The sequence below is a fragment of the Drosophila pseudoobscura genome, chromosome X (genome assembly GCF_009870125.1).
Source record: "Drosophila pseudoobscura strain MV-25-SWS-2005 chromosome X, UCI_Dpse_MV25, whole genome shotgun sequence".
Classification (NCBI taxonomy): domain Eukaryota; kingdom Metazoa; phylum Arthropoda; class Insecta; order Diptera; family Drosophilidae; genus Drosophila; species Drosophila pseudoobscura.
In genome coordinates, this window is record NC_046683.1 from 45,992,035 (window position 1) to 46,010,477 (window position 18,443).

General features: G+C 47.5%; 1 protein-coding gene across 1 annotated transcript; it reads left to right on the top strand.

Annotated features, from left to right (window-relative positions):
* Positions 1-747: 747 nt before the first annotated feature.
* mirr (iroquois-class homeodomain protein mirror) lies at positions 748-18,046 on the top strand. Its single transcript, XM_001353378.4, has 5 exons — positions 748-1,647; positions 4,911-5,405; positions 12,827-12,933; positions 15,344-15,642; positions 15,746-18,046. The coding sequence occupies exons 1-5, from the start codon at positions 1,606-1,608 to the stop codon at positions 16,720-16,722; spliced, it is 1,920 nt and encodes a 639-aa protein (XP_001353414.3). The 5' UTR covers positions 748-1,605; the 3' UTR covers positions 16,723-18,046.
* Positions 18,047-18,443: the final 397 nt, after the last annotated feature.

The window sequence follows — 18,443 nt, forward strand, 5'->3', positions numbered from 1 at the left end:
CCAGATACTTTATTTATGGTCACAGCAGCAGTTCGTTCAGTTCAGATACTTTTTGTGTGAGCTGCTGCTCCAGTACCGTCCCGTCCCACCCCCCTGTTCCCATGACGCAACCGGTTCTCGTGCCACACCATCTCGCTCGCACTCGCACTCGCAGACGGGCTCGGTGTCAGTGTCGGTGTCGGTGTCGTCCCTCGCGTGTGCCACACACAGCCGCCCCAGCGCCAGCCCACTTATAATGATAATCATTATTGCCGTTGTTACGCTCCGTGTTGGCTGTTCGTCGTCATCGTTCGTACTCGTACTCGTACTCGTAGTCGTAGTCGTACTCGTACCACCACTACCACTCGCACTCGCACTCACTCGCACACTCGTCGTAGTCCATCCACATCGTTAGCTACTTTTTCAACTCAGATACAAACACTCGCACACACACGCACATAGATACACAGGGAAAACACACACCACACACACACACATAGACACTTCTATGGCTGAGAGCCACCACCAGATACCACTACCAGTGCAGGCATTCTTCAGAAAGAGTAAAAATAAGGGGAGAAACAGGTTTTGCCCATCACACTGTCGCTCTCTCTCTCTCGCCCTCTCTCTCGCTCTCACCAACACCATGGCACACTGCAGCTGTGTGGCGTATCTGTGTGCTTGTGCCTGTGCTGCTTCTGCCGCTGCTGCCGCTGCTGCTGCTGCTGCCACCGCTGTGGTGGTGGTGTGCGGCATGTAGTTCTTGTTGCTGTTGTTGCTGTTTTTCGCTGTTTTCGATTGTCGGTTGTCGTGTAATTCCCATTTGTCGTACACTTTGTAGTTGCTCAAGAAACTCATGTTAGTCTACTTTCGACTGTTACGCAGATTGTTCGTATCGTTCGTGCTGCCCGTGCTGCCTGTGCTGCCTGTGCTTGTGCCCCGTGTGCTTGTGCCCTGTGTGACTGTGCCGTGCCTGCCGCTTGGGTTCGTCTGCTGCGCGCCGTCGCTTCAGGTTGTGCTGCCTGACTGCTGTTGCAGCTCCTCCGCATTGGTTCGTATTCCGACAACTTCGACTCTTCGGTCTCCATCTCCGGCTACGGCTACGGCTCCGGCTCCGGCTCCAGCTCCGTCGTCTTCGTTTTCCACCGCCGCTTGTGGCAGCCGTCGCGGATTTGTGCATCTCTACAACTAAGCCGTGCCCGTACCCGTACCCGTGCCCGTGCCAGTACCCGAGCCCAAGCCCGTGTCCCGTAGCACAAACATCGCTCAGATACTAGATTGCTGGCGCTGTTGTTGAAACTGTTACCTTCTGAAACTACGCTTTAGCCGTCGGCAAGTGAAATCCAGATGCAAAAATATCCACAAAAATACTGAGACTCCGTACGAGCAAGCCGCCGCGCAATGTGCTAATGAATACCCATTTAAATCCAATTGCGAAATAATTATAAATGATGTTATAATCGGAATAATCGGAAGAATCGGAAGAAAAAAAACTTCGTACACTTTAGCACAAATATCGTATTTTTTTTGGCAGTGTGTTAGCTTGCCCGTGAATTTGAGTTCGATCTTGATCGGGACTTCAAGACTACTTTAAAGTATAAGTTAAGAGCAAAAAATAAATATTAAATGACAGTGCACAGTAATGAAACCGGTATCTGTTTAGTAATGGTGCGTATATCACATTTTTCTACACTATTTTTAAGAAATTTGTTGCCATATTTCATCGTTACATAATGATCTTTGTCCAAGAGAATAAGTCCAAACATCGATCTTTGTTCCCGATGAAGCCAAGCACTAGGAATGGATTTAGAGGAATTCAAGCGTCATAGGGTACAATTTTCGATGATACAATGAAGCTCATGGATGTACATTTTGATAAGTATTATCTTCCTGTAGCACTGTAGTAAATACATACACTGACATTTGGATACAAATTGCACCCGGAGACAGCACTTGTTGATCAGATATTAGATTATCGGCAGCCTAAAGAGCGAATAGGCCCCCAGATGAAACATAGAACGATCAGCTGTCAGACAGAGTGCTTACTTGAATATAAATATAGATAGTATCTTTCATCTTATTTCGAATGCCTTCCTTGCTCGCTTGTTTCGCGTGCAATTTGATTTGGCAAAAGGAAATCGACTTAAAAATAAATCGATGTAGATGTTTACAATCGATTGTCTGCCAAGTCCACAGCGGATTTGAAAATGTCAGGACCACAAGTGTGCTACATTTGTTCTTAGCACTCAACTACACACTATTCTAGATGCCAACTGATGCCAAATGTCTCTCAAGACAAAAACAATGTAGTTGTTAGAGCAAGCAAGGTCGTAGTACAGTACAGAATGTTGTCGAACACTCAACCAATTTCGAACCTAACCATTTCCCCAATAAGATCTCGAGCCTACTTCTGAGTACTCTTCCTGGCCTGTTGGTAATCCGATCCACTGGATAATATGCGCCAGGCTTATATTGCCCCTCTTTAAGCCCAAATGTAATCAATTCACGCATTCTTGACACTCGACACACGTATAGAAATGTGGAATGCAACTTGTGGCAGAGCACTGAACACTGAAACCGCAATTCTCGAATTAGACTCTAGCTCTTCTCATTAATTTATATTACTCGTAGAGTAAATATTCCTGAAAATGTAATATGGCTGTGCCACCCTATCACTTGTGCTATTCTATCCATCATCTATTCTATCCATCGCTTTCGGTTCCAATTTCAATGTTCGATGAGTGGAGTACTACGCTTATTGGAAACCTATTGATACACACATAGCGCACAGTAAGACGAGAGGGAGATAATCATCGGCGGCGGATTCAAAGTGGCAGCTGATAACACCCGCCGCCTGGACGTAGATACATTTTCCATTGGGCAACACAAACACCGGGAATTAATTTTTAATCGTATAGGGCCACTTGAGTTGTCACTCGATGAAAGCCCGAGACGAAGGGGGGCCACGGTCCCCCTATCCCGATCACGATCCCTATCCCCGATGCAGGGTCCGGCCCATCTCTTCACACATACTCGTGTACGTGTACGTGTACGTGTACGTGTACGGGCATGAGTGTTGCAGGGCGTTTCATCTAGGCAGAGCGGCGGGGTATCAATCATTGTTTGGTCTCGGCCGCCGATACATGGAGCGCTTTGACCGGCGGTTCTGCGATAAAAATCGTATCTTACGCCTTGGATCATTTGTAAAATGTTAAATGGGGAAATGCAGCCAGAGAGAAGAAGCACCCAAACCCCAGCCCAAGCCCAAGCCCAAGCCCAAACCCAAACCCAGGAAAAAGTTAACACAAGCAAACCGAAGAGACAGTCAACGATAAACAAACCTGAAACTTGTCCGCGGATGCGTCCCCATGTCTCCATGTACATACGAGGGTATTGGTTGCTGGTGGTACGTATTGGTACGAGTATTGGTACGAGTGTAGTGTAGTGTAGTGTAGTGTGTAGTGTGTTCTCTTGCCGACTAAAAGTGTTGACAAAAGTGCGCGATAGGCTTATACGAGAGTGTGTGCACACAGTGCAGCGCCGCAGCGTAGAGTCCGTCCGGTGCAAGAGCTCCGACCGATCCCCGGCCAGTCATTGGACAACTTACAATCAAATTGCTCTTAGGACGTTGCCGTTGCTGTTGCTGTTGATGTTTCTGTTGCTGTTGCTGTTGCCATCGATGTTGTATGTTGTTGCCTGTGGATGTGGATGTGGATGTCGATGTCGGGGCAGCAGGCAGTTGTTGTTGCCGCTGTCGTCGTTGGCAGCAATCGGCTGTGTAATTTAAATCAATGTTGTCAATCGAAAACATGATTTGTTGGTAATGGCGGCCCCACTTTGAAGATCCCGTCTTGTCCGTCGAAGGGGTCTCGGGTTCAGCGAGAGTTCCATTTTATTGACTGAGACAGCAGCAGTTGAGATGGTTTTGAAGGGCCCAGGGCCCAGGGCACAGGGCCTGGGCCCCATAGACTGTATACCTACGAAGAGACGCGCTTATCGCATTGATAAGAGGCAACGTTTTTAATTAAGTTTTAGTGCCAGCTGGTAGCGAAACACGGTACAGTAGACCTATAGACTACAGAACTTGTATCCAGTGAAAGAAGCATCGGCTGCCATCGGTTTTAATGGTTCGCCATAAACTCAAAAATGGATTGGATTGGATAACAAAATATTTGAGGATTTTTTTTCAAAAATAAACCAAACAAAACCTTTTAAAAGCCGATCTTGCCCTTTGGTTTTGGTATTGAAATCTAATTAACATAATTTCAGTAACTTAATTCATTTATGATACACCAAACGAAAGGTATTGAAGGATAGATCACAAATACTTATATATCACCTTCCGATAGAAACCATTCCGTTCAAATGGTATTTCTAAATGAAATCAGAAGTTTTATTCATTTTGTATTTATTTATATATGTATATATCTAATGGGTAATAATAAAATTAGAAGCTATCATGGCTTAATGACATCAGTTTCAACAGAAACACCATAATATATAAATTTTTTGTATATTATATTGATTATAAAAATCAGCAAGACATTTTTATTTTACTTGGGAGCAATCCCCCTGCGCAATCGCATCGCTCGTGCGCCGACCCCCGGCTCACTCGCACCACTCCATGCTATAGTGCCAACAATCTCGTATGACTCAAATGTCAGTGCTGTAGTACTAGCTACTTCTAATAACATTACACCTTGTATACGCATGAGCGAAATAAGGGCGATAATAGAGAGATAAAAGAGAGATGATTTTTGTTATACAAATTAAAATCCCTACGATCCCAGGAATAAATGAATGTGTATAGAATTCTGCAGCACAGATCTCTTCGGATAGATCATATGTTTATTGTTTTCGGTGATCAATTTTAAAAAATGGAAAAATTCTAAAAATATTAATCGTATATTTTGTTCAATATTTAATTACAGAATGCCGTTTCAACTCACCTTGCCACTTCATCGCCCAACACACCTCCAACCAACGCGCCGTCGCAGACCCCTCCGTCGACGGTGCCGACGCTAGCTTGTCCCGCTAACCAGCCATTGGGTACGCCCGTGTCCGGGCCCGGGCACAGTGGAATGGTGACGTCTACGGTGCCACAGGGAGCGCGCTCCACCTCCCCATGCGGGGGAGCGGCTGGCCTGCCAGCACTGCCCGTGCTCGGACAGCCGCCTCCGGGACCGCACTCTTCCGGTCCAGTTCCACCGCCCGGCTCCGCAAATCCCAATCGCTGCTGTGACACGGGGCGCACCATCTACACGGATCCCGTCAGTGGCCAGACGATCTGCTCCTGCCAGTACGATATGCTCAACTACCAGCGGCTGGCTGCGGCGGGCGGCGTACCACTCGGTGTCTACCCAGAGGGAATGTCTGCATACCTTTCGGGCATTGCCGGCGATCAACCTCCGTTCTACGCTAATCCGGTAAGTGGGCCCCAAGAAACCTCTCTGATTCGGACTCGTGCTGCACAGCACACAACACGGTCCGGTCTGTTCATAAGTCATATGACTGAACAATGGTGCAATAAATTTGTGAATTTGTCCAGCGTCGGAGGGGCAGACCACCATCGGCGTCCGCGTTCGCGTCCGCGTCTGCGTCTGCATCGGCGTCGGCGGTTCGTTGTCGTCTCCGTCATTTGATCGTGTACCAGTCTATGGGTACACTGCTTCCGAACCCGTGTTGTCCGTCTGGGCTTAGCTTTTGGTATTCGCTTTGGGCATCCCAGCGAACGATTTGTCAGGCCTTGGAGCGTTGGAGCCTAGGGAGGGCCGCCTATGCCTATGCCTATGCCTATGCATATGCCTGACCTCTCATTTGGCCTGGTGTGCGCTTTGGGTGATATTTCAAGCCACATTGTGTGTGGGACGGGACCTCAGAGTTTGCAAAATATTGTTGCAGTCGACCTGGGAGACTTCTGCTGCTGCCCCTGCCGCTGCTGCTGAGCCTAAAGTAGACATTCTCTCGACAATGGGACACGTCCTGCCTGCGCACCACATGTCCCCGGCGCTTTGCCCGCCGTCGGCCCTTTGTTCGCCCTTTAACTATACTTCTAATAGCATCATGTAATTTGCCTTTGTGTTTGCCAACAATTCTATTTGGTTACAATACTTGGGGGGACCACATGCGGCGCACAATATTTCAGGTACTCAGGTACTGGTCATTTGTTAGCCCAAAATTGGAGATGAAATTGGAGAAATTTGCTTAATAAATCTATCATATCATATCATATCACATCATGTCCTTCTGGCGGAACGACGGCGGAGGTCTACGAGAGGAGGCCTCTTTGCACTCAAATCAAATATGATCCAATAAAATGTGGCATTTAAATGTGAACACATAAATTTATTTGCTTACAAGTCAAAATAACAAAATAACAAAAAAGGAAAGAAAAAGAGTCTCGAAAGCTGACAACCAAGAAAACAGAAGCAGAGCTCGAAAAAACGCAGACGTTTGTGAAATTGAAACTGGCGGTTTAATGAATGGTATCGTCCGTTGCGTATGTGTACATATATACATACATATATATATATACATATGCATATATCGTATTTGACACTACTGGGCAGTAAATTGAGCTCGCGAATAGTCCCAGTGCCTACTTTTGCCCGCTCGATTGCTGCATATTTAAACAAAATTAGATCGAAGATGTTCTATTGGTAAATGTTTAAAAAACATAGTAAATCATTATGATCGGATTGGTGTTGCTCGGACCGTTTCGGCTATCCACAATCCCCCAATAAAATATTCAATATTCATTCGCATTTGAACTCGTTTTTGGCTACGACAAAAAAGAAAAAACAAAAAAAAAACCTATATGTATTATAAAACCGGTCGGCTTCCAGTAGCCGCGATTTTGTATAAATTTAGTTGTGTTTTCGGCATTGTTTGCGGCATTCTGTATTGTACGGATCGAGATATGGTATTGTGTTGTTGTTCAAATGTGTGTTGTTCGAATCATGAAAGTCGCATTCGAAAAGCCATCGATAAATGATTAAGCACTACCCATACCTGTCCCCCAGGCTTGTGCCAAGTCCGCTGACACAGCACTTTGATGGAAATGTAATGTGTGCTGTGGCCGTGGCATGCTACCGAGTACCGAGTACTCCTCCCCCGCCCTCTCCCCACACGCACTTCTTCAATGGATCGAGGATTTACACACGGTTCTCATACGGGAACGAGCATATTGATAGGACCATTTAAGAGACAAACAGTTCGGGTCGCGTCTTCGGTAATATAAATCATCCGGAGGTCGTAATTAGTCACTTTGGTGTCGTGGTGTCGCTGTGCCGCTATGCCGCTTTGCCGCCGGCGCTTAGGCTGCACTAAACTGGAGCGATTTCTCTTTGCATCTATGGGTACTAGGGGATACTATGGGGTACTTCGGGGTACGGGACCATATGATTCCGGCGGAGTTGTAAAAGTGTCTGCTCAATGCGGTGGATTCATTACTTTGACACGAGCTGTCAAGCGCCTGTCAGTTTGCCGCAGCGCGGGAATATATATATTTCTCGGTCCTCCGCACATGCACACGGGCCAAATGCTGAATGGCCCTGGCTCTGGCTCTGGGTCTGGGGTCTGGGGACTGGGACTCTTTGACTCTTACTCTAAATGGAAGATGGTGTACGGTCGAAGGTGGATGGTGGATGATGGTGCAACCGCGTAGAGCGGCATCGCTGTCATTTCAAATGGCAAGATACATTTGAAGAGCGCCGCCCGCTAACAAATAGGCCGACCCAGAGGCCGCGCCCGGTGTTTCCTCGGTGTTGGGGGCGTCGACTGCTGCTACCGCCTCGTATCGTACCTTATTAATAAATTTGTCAACACGCAAGTGACAGGCTGTCCGCCTGCGACTTTGCGACTTGCCCCCGCGACCCGCCCGCCTGCCTGCCTGCCATCCATCCAGCCAGCCGTCTCGTCTATCCGTCAAATTATTTATCCCTAAGGTTGACACCGACATCGACCTGAACCGAACTGAAGTGAACTGAATGTCTTCCTTAGAGCAGCATATTGCTGCACGCCAGGTTCAGCTGCACTTCGTATAATTAGTTTCTTTAGAAGTCTAATGATGGGCGGGGGTAGAGCCTGCACATCCTTGGCAAATGAATATTCATTTGGACACTTAAGTGGGGAAAGAATCGATCTGCAGATTGCAGTCTTCTTTTAATAGAGTTCCTTGGAACTTTATTGAGTTGAAGTTTACATCTACGCATTCCTTACATAGACATAGACACCCGTCGCTCCATTTCCACCCAGTAAGGATGCTATCTAAATAATGAACACACACACTACTCTCAGGATGCGATGGGATGGGTGCTAAGCACTTGATGCTCGGATGGTACATGGTATATTGACTTTTCCATAGCTTAAGTGCCGCTACATCATCAACGACAACAATGCAAGCATGAAATTTCACACTCGGCAACATAGTACCACTCGGTCTCTGGGCTCTGGTCTCCGGTCTCTGTTCTGTTCTGCTCTGAAGCGGCAAGTGGCAAGCGGCAAGCGGCAAGCAGCAACAAAGAGGCTGCTGTCGGGCCAAATGTGGTACATTCATGTCCTGTGGGAGCTACAAAAACTTTTGCTTTTGCCTTTTGGCAAGTTCTCTACAAAATGTAACAGAAAGCAACTACAAATCGGACCACTCTCTGGCAGCCTCAGAGGCCAACCCACTTGCATTATACGGAAAACAACCCCAGCAATCCAGATCCAGATCCAGAACCAGCCTCTCGCCATCACCATCACCATCACCATCTCCGACTTTGAGCCCCACTCTCGTCGTCATATCGTTCTCCTTGGAGCTGTGGGGTTGGGGTCTCCGCCGGAGTACGAGTACGAGTACGAGTACATGCACTGATTTGTCAACTTTCAAAATGTCGAAGTGGTGTCGTGTTGTTTTGGGGGTTGCTTGCTGGCTCTAATGGTTAGGTGACGGCCAGGACGACGACGAGGACGACGACGACGACGAGGACGAGGACGAGGACGAGGGGCGGTCGTGGTCGTGTGCCTTTGGCTCTCGGCCTGGGAAGTACTAAATACATTTACGGCTCTCACCCATCTCATTGTTGTTGCAGTAAGTGTTGTGGAAAGTTTTTGTGTTGCTGCCGTTGTTGTTTGGCTTTTTGGCAAAGTTGAGAATGTTCGTTAACAGTAAATTTTGCACTTTTATATGGTCCTCCCTCACACGCACGCACACACAAAGCCCACAGAGTACACAGAGCACAGAACACACCCACAAATGGGGGGCGGGAAGAAGAAAGGCCCAAGCGGTCCCAAGGAAGGGAAGGCAAGAGGCAACCCCAAGGCTTCAGGCTCTGAAAGCCTGAAAGCCTGAATGGTTGCCTACAACAAACAAATTAGCAGTCATGGCAACGCATACGAGCCGCAAGACCAGGCCCAGGAACAGGACCAGGCGCCCAAATACATACAGCGGCAACGGCAACAGCAACAGCAACAACCATAACAGTTGTACAACTTTATAAACTTTATAAACGAGCCAAGAAAATGTCACTGAGCTGCGCTGAGCTGCTAGTTCTTTCTGGTTTTAGAGCGGAATGGAGCACCACCCTGGACTAGGGCTAGTGCTCTCTCAGTCGGAAGTCGAAACTCCTCGTAGTCGTCAATTTCAATTTCAATTTCGATTCTGATTCTGATTCCAATTCTGATTTCGACTCCGATTCCGATTCCATTCATTCTTTCGGTCGAGGCCGTCGCCAGCAGCCCCGTTCCGATGAGTACAGGCGGGAATGCGCCGGATAAACGTGCGTTTATTTTTAAATCGAAGCAGCAATTAATTAACTCGACCCGTCATTACGCGCATCGTTCAAATTGTGGCGCATCAGGGCGACAGACCACAGGAGCCGGTAGGAGCGGCAGCAGCGGTAGCGGAGCCGCCGCATCCAGCACCAGCACCGGCACCAGCACCGAGTCGGTCGGCCAATTGTCGTCGGTTGGCGGTTGTCGGTTGTCTGTTGTCTGTTGTCGGTTAGGCCCCAAGAAATGTCCATTGACGTTTGGCGTGAAGGGTACACAGTCTCAGAATTTTCATCGTAATGAAGATAAAGAGTCCCATTTTAATTTGAATTATTTAATTTGCCCGGCAGCAGAGTCTTTCCCAATCCGTGAAGATACGCAGCCACAAATCGGACTTGAGTCCGGTCAAAAGTGGGTTAATCTGAGCTTTGATTATCTTAGATAATGGATAAGTACTACTTACATTCTTACATACATATATGTATATTCGTACTTGTACGCGTACGGGGACTGTCCGTATCGATTCTGTGCGATCTTCGCTACAAAACTTGTACATAGTACAATCTCAGTCTGAAGTCTTTAGTCTGTAGCCTGTAGTCTGTAGTCTGAAGTCTGCAGTGTGGTAATGCAATATTGAAGACTCGAAAACAAGTGGCATCTGTGAGGTGGAGGCAGGCTGCTGTTGCTGCTGCTGCGGCTGCTGCATTGCATGACAGTGTATTGGTAATAATAAACGCAGATGCGAACATGTCGAATCTTGTTAATATTAACCACCGCAAGCGCATTCGCGAGTCGAACAAGAGCGTGCAGTTGCAGTTGCAACGGCCCGTGTTGCACGGCTGTGTATTCTGGCAACAGTAGCGATGCAGGAGGAGCAGCGCACGGCGCGTTCTATTGCTGTGTAGTAGCCAGCCAGCTACAATTTATTATGTACGCTTTACCCGCATGGACATGGCCTATACACGCACTCCGCTCCGCAAAACACGCACGACACAGATTCAAAAACTCAAGAGCCCACCAGACAACTCTGGCACTCTGGCACTCTGGAACTCTGGTTTCAGCCTCACTTTTGGCCAAATTCAGCGGACTCCTTCCTGCTGCAGGCAGGCAGACTGCCGCTGCAGTCGTATGATAGTTCGGGTATGATTATTGTAAAGGTTGTAAGAAACCGGTTCGCTTTCGGCCTTTGGGGCTGGCTGGGCTCCATTGAGAAATAGGAACCCAACACTGAAGCAGAGCGAGCGAGCCCATCCGGGCTCTGTAATTTAATATAGTGTACCCTCGCCAGAACGATGTACGATGTACGATGTAGATGCTCAGCTAAATGACTCTTCTCCGATCCGAGAGACCCCGAGACCGAGACCGAGACCAAGACCGAAGAGACTCTTGGCGAGTCCCGTTCTGGTCTCCTCCGTCTGGATTTTGAACTGGAGTTTTGGGCCTGCAGTAGGCCTGGACCTGTCAAAGGGCCTTGCCTTGCCTGCCGATCTTTGTGGTGCCTGTTTATCAGTCTATCGTCGCTGTACTTGTACTCAACCCCATGCTGCGCGAACCAGGCCCTGGACAAACCCCTGTCCCTATCCCTATCCCTATCCCTGTCCAGACTCCGGAGCCGCCGGAGTAAAAGCCGCAGCCACAGTCAGAGTCGCAGTCAGAACCGTCGATGGTCGATGGTCGATGATAGCGGTTGGAACAGCAACATTTTCGTGTTGGCGACATAAAAATATTTCCGCTTTGGCAGTAATCTTGCCAGACGTTCGTCGAGACGACACCGACGGGTAATGGCAGGGCAACGGGAACGGTGTGGTATGGTGTGGTATGGTATGGTGTGGTGTGGTGTCGTCCCTGCCTCGCAGACAATAGATTTTTGTATTGTATATGCATTCGACGAGAGACCTGCATACTGTGCACCACTCCGGCTCAGTCTCAGTCTCAGGTCAAGCATCAGCATCCTGCCCGTCGTCCTGCGGTGCCATGTAGATGTCTATCGCTCATTCTTATTGATTTCGCATCTTGTTCTCGTACTCCCGCTGACCAGACGGACGCGACATTGACTGAATTTTGACTCTGCATTTCATTTGCAGTACTCGTATGTTTTTGGGCACAGCACATACTCTGGCTTGCACTCGTACGGGCAAGTACTGGTCTAGTTTCAGTTGGGACGAGCATTATAATATTGTATGCACACATATGTACATACATATGTGTGTATGTATGCACGTAGATGCAGGCAGCTGTCTGCCCTGACAATGTTCTGCGCCATCTTCCTTCATTATCTGTTGGAATACGGCGAACAGCTGACATCTGTCGCATCGAATTAAGTCAAGACAGTATTAGTACTAAACGTGTAGTAGCTTAATCTATATACTAAATACAGAGTACAGTGTGCACACTGTAGGAACTATACAGTATTGTTTTTGTGTTTTTGAATGTTTTTCAAAGCAGGCAACTTTCCACTGTGGGCTTTTATGGGGCATGTAACTAGAGATTTCCAAGGGCATACTTTATAGTATGGACATTGCGGATTAAAACAGAAAATGCAGACACTGATGCCGATGCCGATGCTGATGCTGATGCTGATGCGGGTGTTCGGGGGACAACAGTTTGCTGCTGAGACAACGCCACGTCTGGGGCACATGTTCTGATTGTACGCTTATCAATAAAAACACTCGTCACAGTGGGTTGAATACATATTATATTGGATTGGACTGAAATGCACGCTATATGCTCAAAGGGAGTCCACGATCAATCAGCAACTTTTATATGTATTTAATAGATAGTTTAGCAACAACTTATGCTTTTTAAATTTCTGGAAATGTTTGTGATTTATAAATAAACAACTTTGCTTCGTTTTGTCTCAACGACAGCCATTGTGCGCTTGTCTCTTGATAAGAATGTCACATCTCATTCATCCAAAAATAAATGTGGACAAAAAATAGACTTGAAGATGTTTAATTATTTGTTTAACATGATTTTTTATAATTTTAGTTCAAGGTCCAGCCAAATTGGTCTTTAGTTCAATCACAATCTGAAATTCGACTTTGAATTTGTCCAAATAAATAATAAGAACATATATTTTTCTGTCATCTTTCAGGCTGGAATCGATCTGAAGGAGAACCTTGTTGCCGGCGCATCCCCGTGGCCATATCCGTCGATGTATCATCCGTATGATGCTGCGTTTGCCGGCTATCCCTTTAATAGGTAAGATAAACCAATATTTATATTACATGCTGTATACTGGGGATACTATATTTCCCCATACCCTGCCATACAAAAAAGAAAAAGAGAAAAAAAACTGGGATCGGCGCGAACTCGGATGGTGGTCCGGCAAAGGCGTTGATCGCCCCATCTGCGTCGGATCGTGAGTTGCAAGCGAACCCATTGTCGATGCCCCTCCGATCGATCCGTGTTCCGTAGGCGGTGCGTGCAGGTGCATTCAAATGACAGCCGAATCGGGTTATGTACTTTTTTGTATTCTCCTCCGAGCCCATCGGAAAGTGCGTCGAAATAGTAAAAGCCATGCATATTAGCACGCATGCCCATTCGATTTTCCATCTTCACTCGGGCCTACCAAACAATTTATTCGCTTGTAATTGATCGTATGCACGTCGGACTGCGACGACGCGTCGGTCGACTGTTGCTTCCGCCGCACAGAGCCCGAAACCACAAGCCCACGGCTACTGCTACAGCTACTGCCATTGGTACTGCTACAGCTACAGCTACTGCTACAGCTACTGCTACTGCTACAGCTACTGACATAAATTTCCAAACACAATTGTCGGTTAAACAATCGACAACATCCCGTCACGTCAGCCTCACGTTCGGACAGGTACAATGCTTCACTCATTGTTTCTACTGTAATTGACACTCATAACAAATTTTGAAAGTTGACTCATTCATCGTCCCGTCCGTCCTCCGTCCTCCGTATGGTGTATGCCGTATGCCGTATGTCGATGGTGTTGTTGGTGTTGTCGTTATGGGTCTATCAGCAATATATTCACGATAAATCAATTTTGAGTTATTTCGCCGTGACGTGTCGGATACTGTTGTACTGGCGAATTTTGATTCAAAATTCAAAAGGTATACTTGCGCAAAATGCGGCCCTACCTTTTCCGACTAGGAGTGTGGCGGCGACACCAATCATGGTGTTACACTGCTTGGCCGGCCTCGGGATCTCTGAGACTGTGAGGAGTGTGAAATTTCGACTAAACGATACCCGCTAATTGGGAAACAATTTGAGCAGCAAACAGTTTCTTTTCTTTATCCAATAGCAATGCATTTTGATGGATATCTTTCTATCCATTTGCGGGGGCGGAAAACGCTGAAGGCTATTGATCCGAAGCCAGAATATACTCGTGTGTATTTCCTATGTATATTCGACTGTCGCATATATTTACACAATCACAATATACCCCTGCTGCAGTACTCTCGTATACCGGGGTATAATGAGCTGGGGCATGCTGATAGGAGAATTAAAAAAATATATTCAGCTGTCGAGTGATCAAAGGCAGAGTAGCTGTCTGCGCAGGTGTTTCGCACTCGGCGACTCTTCGCACTCAGAACTTAAATTAATTAATGCAACAACCAGCCAGAGCATATACTATGGCATCGGTTGACATTCGTTGTCATCGTCATCCGAGTCCCAGGCCCAGGCCCAGACCCAGGCAACCCCAGTCGGGAACACTACAAATGAGACAGCTACACATGTACATATATGTACGTTTCGGGCTCTCTCCCACTCTTCTCCTCACCTCACCTCACCTCAGCACAGCTCACTTCACTCCACTTCACTGCTTTGCATCCATTCTCACATGAATACCCAGAAAAGTATGTGGACAATACTACTCGTACATTCATACATATATGTTCATGGATGTTCATATATACTCGAACATTCACACACAGCATTCACATCTGCACATCGCGTATATATGTACATATATTCGTGCGTTTATACTAAAAACGTTCATGTTAACTGCCCACAAAAAGCGATAAAGGACAGTTGTTGTATCCATCGACTGTATCCATCCAATTCGCGCTGCATGCCGCAGCCAGGGACAGGGCCTGTGCGGACTGTGGGGACCGAGGGAGGACTGGGGACAGCAGGGGACAGCAGGGGACAATGTGTCAGACCGCAAACTGCACATACATAAATGTTGCCGGCCATGCAAATGCGTTTATGATGAACAAATTTCACGCAGAACAGAGACCGCCCGCCCACCACCAATGAAGCTCTCTGACCGGACGGACGGCCGGCCAGCCAGCAGGCAGGCCTACGACAATGCCACCAGTTTAACAAATTGCAACAATTGTGGGGGTACAACAAAACATACGGTCGTACGGTCGTACGGTCTGGTCTGGTCTGGTCTGGTCTGGCGTATGGAAGGAACTCCAAACGACAAGGCAACAGCTGGGCCAGCCGTAAAGGCCAGGCTGGTCGGTTCGCCCGGCATGTTCTGCATTCCGTTTGCCTTTAATCACCTGCTTGCTATTCGGGGAATGGTTCCCAGTCCCCACTGTCTCCACTGTCCCTTCCTTCCTGCCTTCCTTATCGCATTAATGTGTCCGAATAACTCTTTAACCCTGCTTTGGCTTGCTCTCCTGTTTTCAGTTATGGCATGGATTTGAATGGGGCTAGACGAAAGAATGCGACCCGCGAGACAACGTCCACCCTCAAGGCCTGGCTGAACGAGCACAAGAAGAATCCCTATCCCACCAAGGGCGAAAAGATTATGCTGGCCATTATCACAAAGATGACGCTGACGCAGGTCTCCACGTGGTTCGCCAATGCGAGAAGAAGACTGAAAAAAGAGAACAAAATGACATGGGAGCCAAGGAACCGCGTCGATGACGATGATGCCAATATCGATGATGACGATGACAAGAATACGGAAGAGAATGACTTATTAGGTAAGCTATCGATATCGATATCGATTTTAAGCGGAGCGCCGCCAAAGACTCAAATACTCGATGCTAACAATTCTTTCCTTATTTTTGCTTCATTCAATTACAGATGCAAAAGATTCTGGTGTGGGTTCTACGGACGACAAGGACCGTTCCGGTCGACTGGGTGATATGATGGCCGACCGACCAGGCGAGAGCAACAACAGCGAGTGGTCTGAGTCGCGCCCGGGCTCTCCCAACGGGTCACCCGATCTCTATGATCGGCCAGGCAGCATGCCTCCGGGCGCACATCCCCTGTTCCATCCCGCTGCTCTGCATCATCACTTCCGCCCACCGGCGGGCTCTCCGCCGGACATAGCCGCCTACCATCACCATCAGCAGCAACTGTTGCAACAGCATCAGCAGGCGCAGCAGAACTCCCTGCAGACAGCCGTCGGGGGTACGGCCAAGCCGCGCATATGGTCGCTGGCCGACATGGCCTCGAAGGACTCCAGCAAGGAGTCCAGCTCGGTGCCCAAGGACAGTTTGGGCCCGGAGCTGCCACCGTCGCATCCCGGCTTTTACGGCCACCCTAGTCAGCAGCCGTCTCCTGGCAAGATCCTGTCGCCGTTGGCTGCCCGCATACCCAACTATTCGCCGTACGTGCGACCCGACCTGTACAGAGGCTTCTACGGGCCGGCGGCAGCGCATTTGAGTGCCCCGACGCAAGAATTTCTGGAGCACCAGCGTTCCTTCAACGCCAGCCTGGCCGCACACAATGGCCTGGGCATGAATCCGCTGCTGTGGAAGGCAGCCGTCTCGGGGGCGGCCAATGGGCCGCACTTTGCACCACTCAGCCTGACGACAACGGGAGTCGCTGGTGGACCCCAGCAGCTGGCACCACCGCCTGTGGCATCGCCGTCGGCCTCCAGCTCGTCCTCATCGATGGGCTGTGATGTTGTCCATATTCCAACATCGAGCGGCCAGTCAGCGGCTCAAAACATGATGGGACCAATTTCCAGTAATTCAACCGCTTCGTCATCGTCCTCGCAGTCCGGCAAAATATCGCCGGGGGTGAATGTGACATCGTTGTGCGCAAAGCCATGACCCCAATCGGCATGTGCGTCCCCAGATCCGTCGGCGATTGTGAACCACGGAGGAGCCGCTGCTGCTGCCGCTGCCGCTGCCGCAGTCGCTTCTCCAATCTCTGCCTTCCGCTCCCTAATTGCTTTTCGAGAGCAACACCTGCAGCAGCAAACACCGAAGTTGACGCTTCTGCGGCCATAGTCGAGGCCTGGAGAGCGAGAACAGCGAGAACAGCGAACGAAGCAGTCAATCTTCTACTGAATTTTACGATCGTAGCCCGGGCAAAGAAAGGTATACACTTTCGGACAATAATTTACATGTGATTATTCGGTATTTTGATTAAAGCCGCTTATACCAAATAGCAAGCAAGCAAGCAAAACCAGCTGAACATGGCGGTTCCTTTTGGCACGAGAACACCAATCCCAACCGCTACACCCCTGACGTTGTGCAATTTTGTGGAGAAGATAATCCAAAAATCATATGAAAGTAATATTTTTTTTTTTTTTTTTAATAATCTTAAATTACATACAACTTATGCAATCAGAGCTTATAGGATGTAAATTGAAAATATAGCAGGGGCGACCATCAATGAAATAACGTATTGTATGTACTACTCGACTACTAACATAACCAAAAGGTGGGGCAGGTCGGACTTGCCACCCGATCCTCCCAAAAAAAAACACACACAAAAACCCACTAGAATCGCAGTTCTTTGGCAGCTTGCAGGTCCACAGACCATGTGCCGCAAGTCCACTTCTTACCCTAGATATACCCATATCTATCAGTTATCCAATTATTGATTTGAATTTGAGTTTGAGTTAGGTCTGAACTTGGGGTTTTTTTCGTAGCTAGCTCATTGCGGAACTTATAAAGGACCTGGGGGAGGACGAGAAACATATCAACTGAAGAGATCAGTTTGCAATAGAACAGAATACCTATCACATCATCAGGCCAGTCCAGTACAGTCCAGTCCAGTCGTCAGAAACAGCCCCTCTCCCCTCCTCAATCAGATCAGCCCGAGCCTTAACCCAAGCCAAATGTACACGAGCAATCATTGATTTAGCTGTTATTGTTTTTATCGTCTTAAGTTTGAAAATTGTTCCTGTCGCTTGTAAACATAATTTATTCTACTTAATGTGTACCATAATTTTCAGTGTCTGTAATTTTTTTTTTTTTTTTATAAACTAGAGATCCATGTATGTATGTACGAGTATCGCTGTACTTTATGCACAAGTTGTAAGAATGTAAGGCTCGCGTAATTATAGCTTCCTAAGCGTATAGTGTAAATTAGTAAAACTGTATATACCAACAATAAAAAATGATAAAGAGATACATTAAAAAAAAAGAAACAAACACAACCCCCGATTATTCGTCTTGATGCAAGCAAACACAACAACACCTCTATGGGACAAAAAATCCACACTAAATACCTACACGAATATATCCACTATTTGTCTAATAATATTGGGCGAGAGCACACATTGAAGCTGAATAGATCAGAGCACAAGTATTTCGAAATGTATGGGATGATTCAAAACTGGATGATTCGGATCATCCGGAAATCTGGATAGTACTCTTCGGTGACAAGAAGCCGGAAGCAGCGACTTTAAAGACACTCTTCTCGTATGGTTCTTGTTTGACCTTAGACCTAAGACCTTAGGAAACAAGTTGAGAAAACCTGACTATACCGATCGTCCTGTTTTGTGATTGAACATAATAACTGTTCTTATTCGATATGTGCA

Bases quoted from the DNA above. Each gene is read 5' to 3' on its own strand.
- mirr (XM_001353378.4), top strand. From the start codon at position 1,606: ATGACAGTGCACAGTAATGAAACCGGTATCTGTTTAGTAATG. The intron at 1,648-4,910 runs GTGCGTATATCA...ATTTAATTACAG, and splicing joins CCGGTATCTGTTTAGTAATG to AATGCCGTTTCAACTCACCT. The intron at 5,406-12,826 runs GTAAGTGGGCCC...GTCATCTTTCAG, and splicing joins CTCCGTTCTACGCTAATCCG to GCTGGAATCGATCTGAAGGA.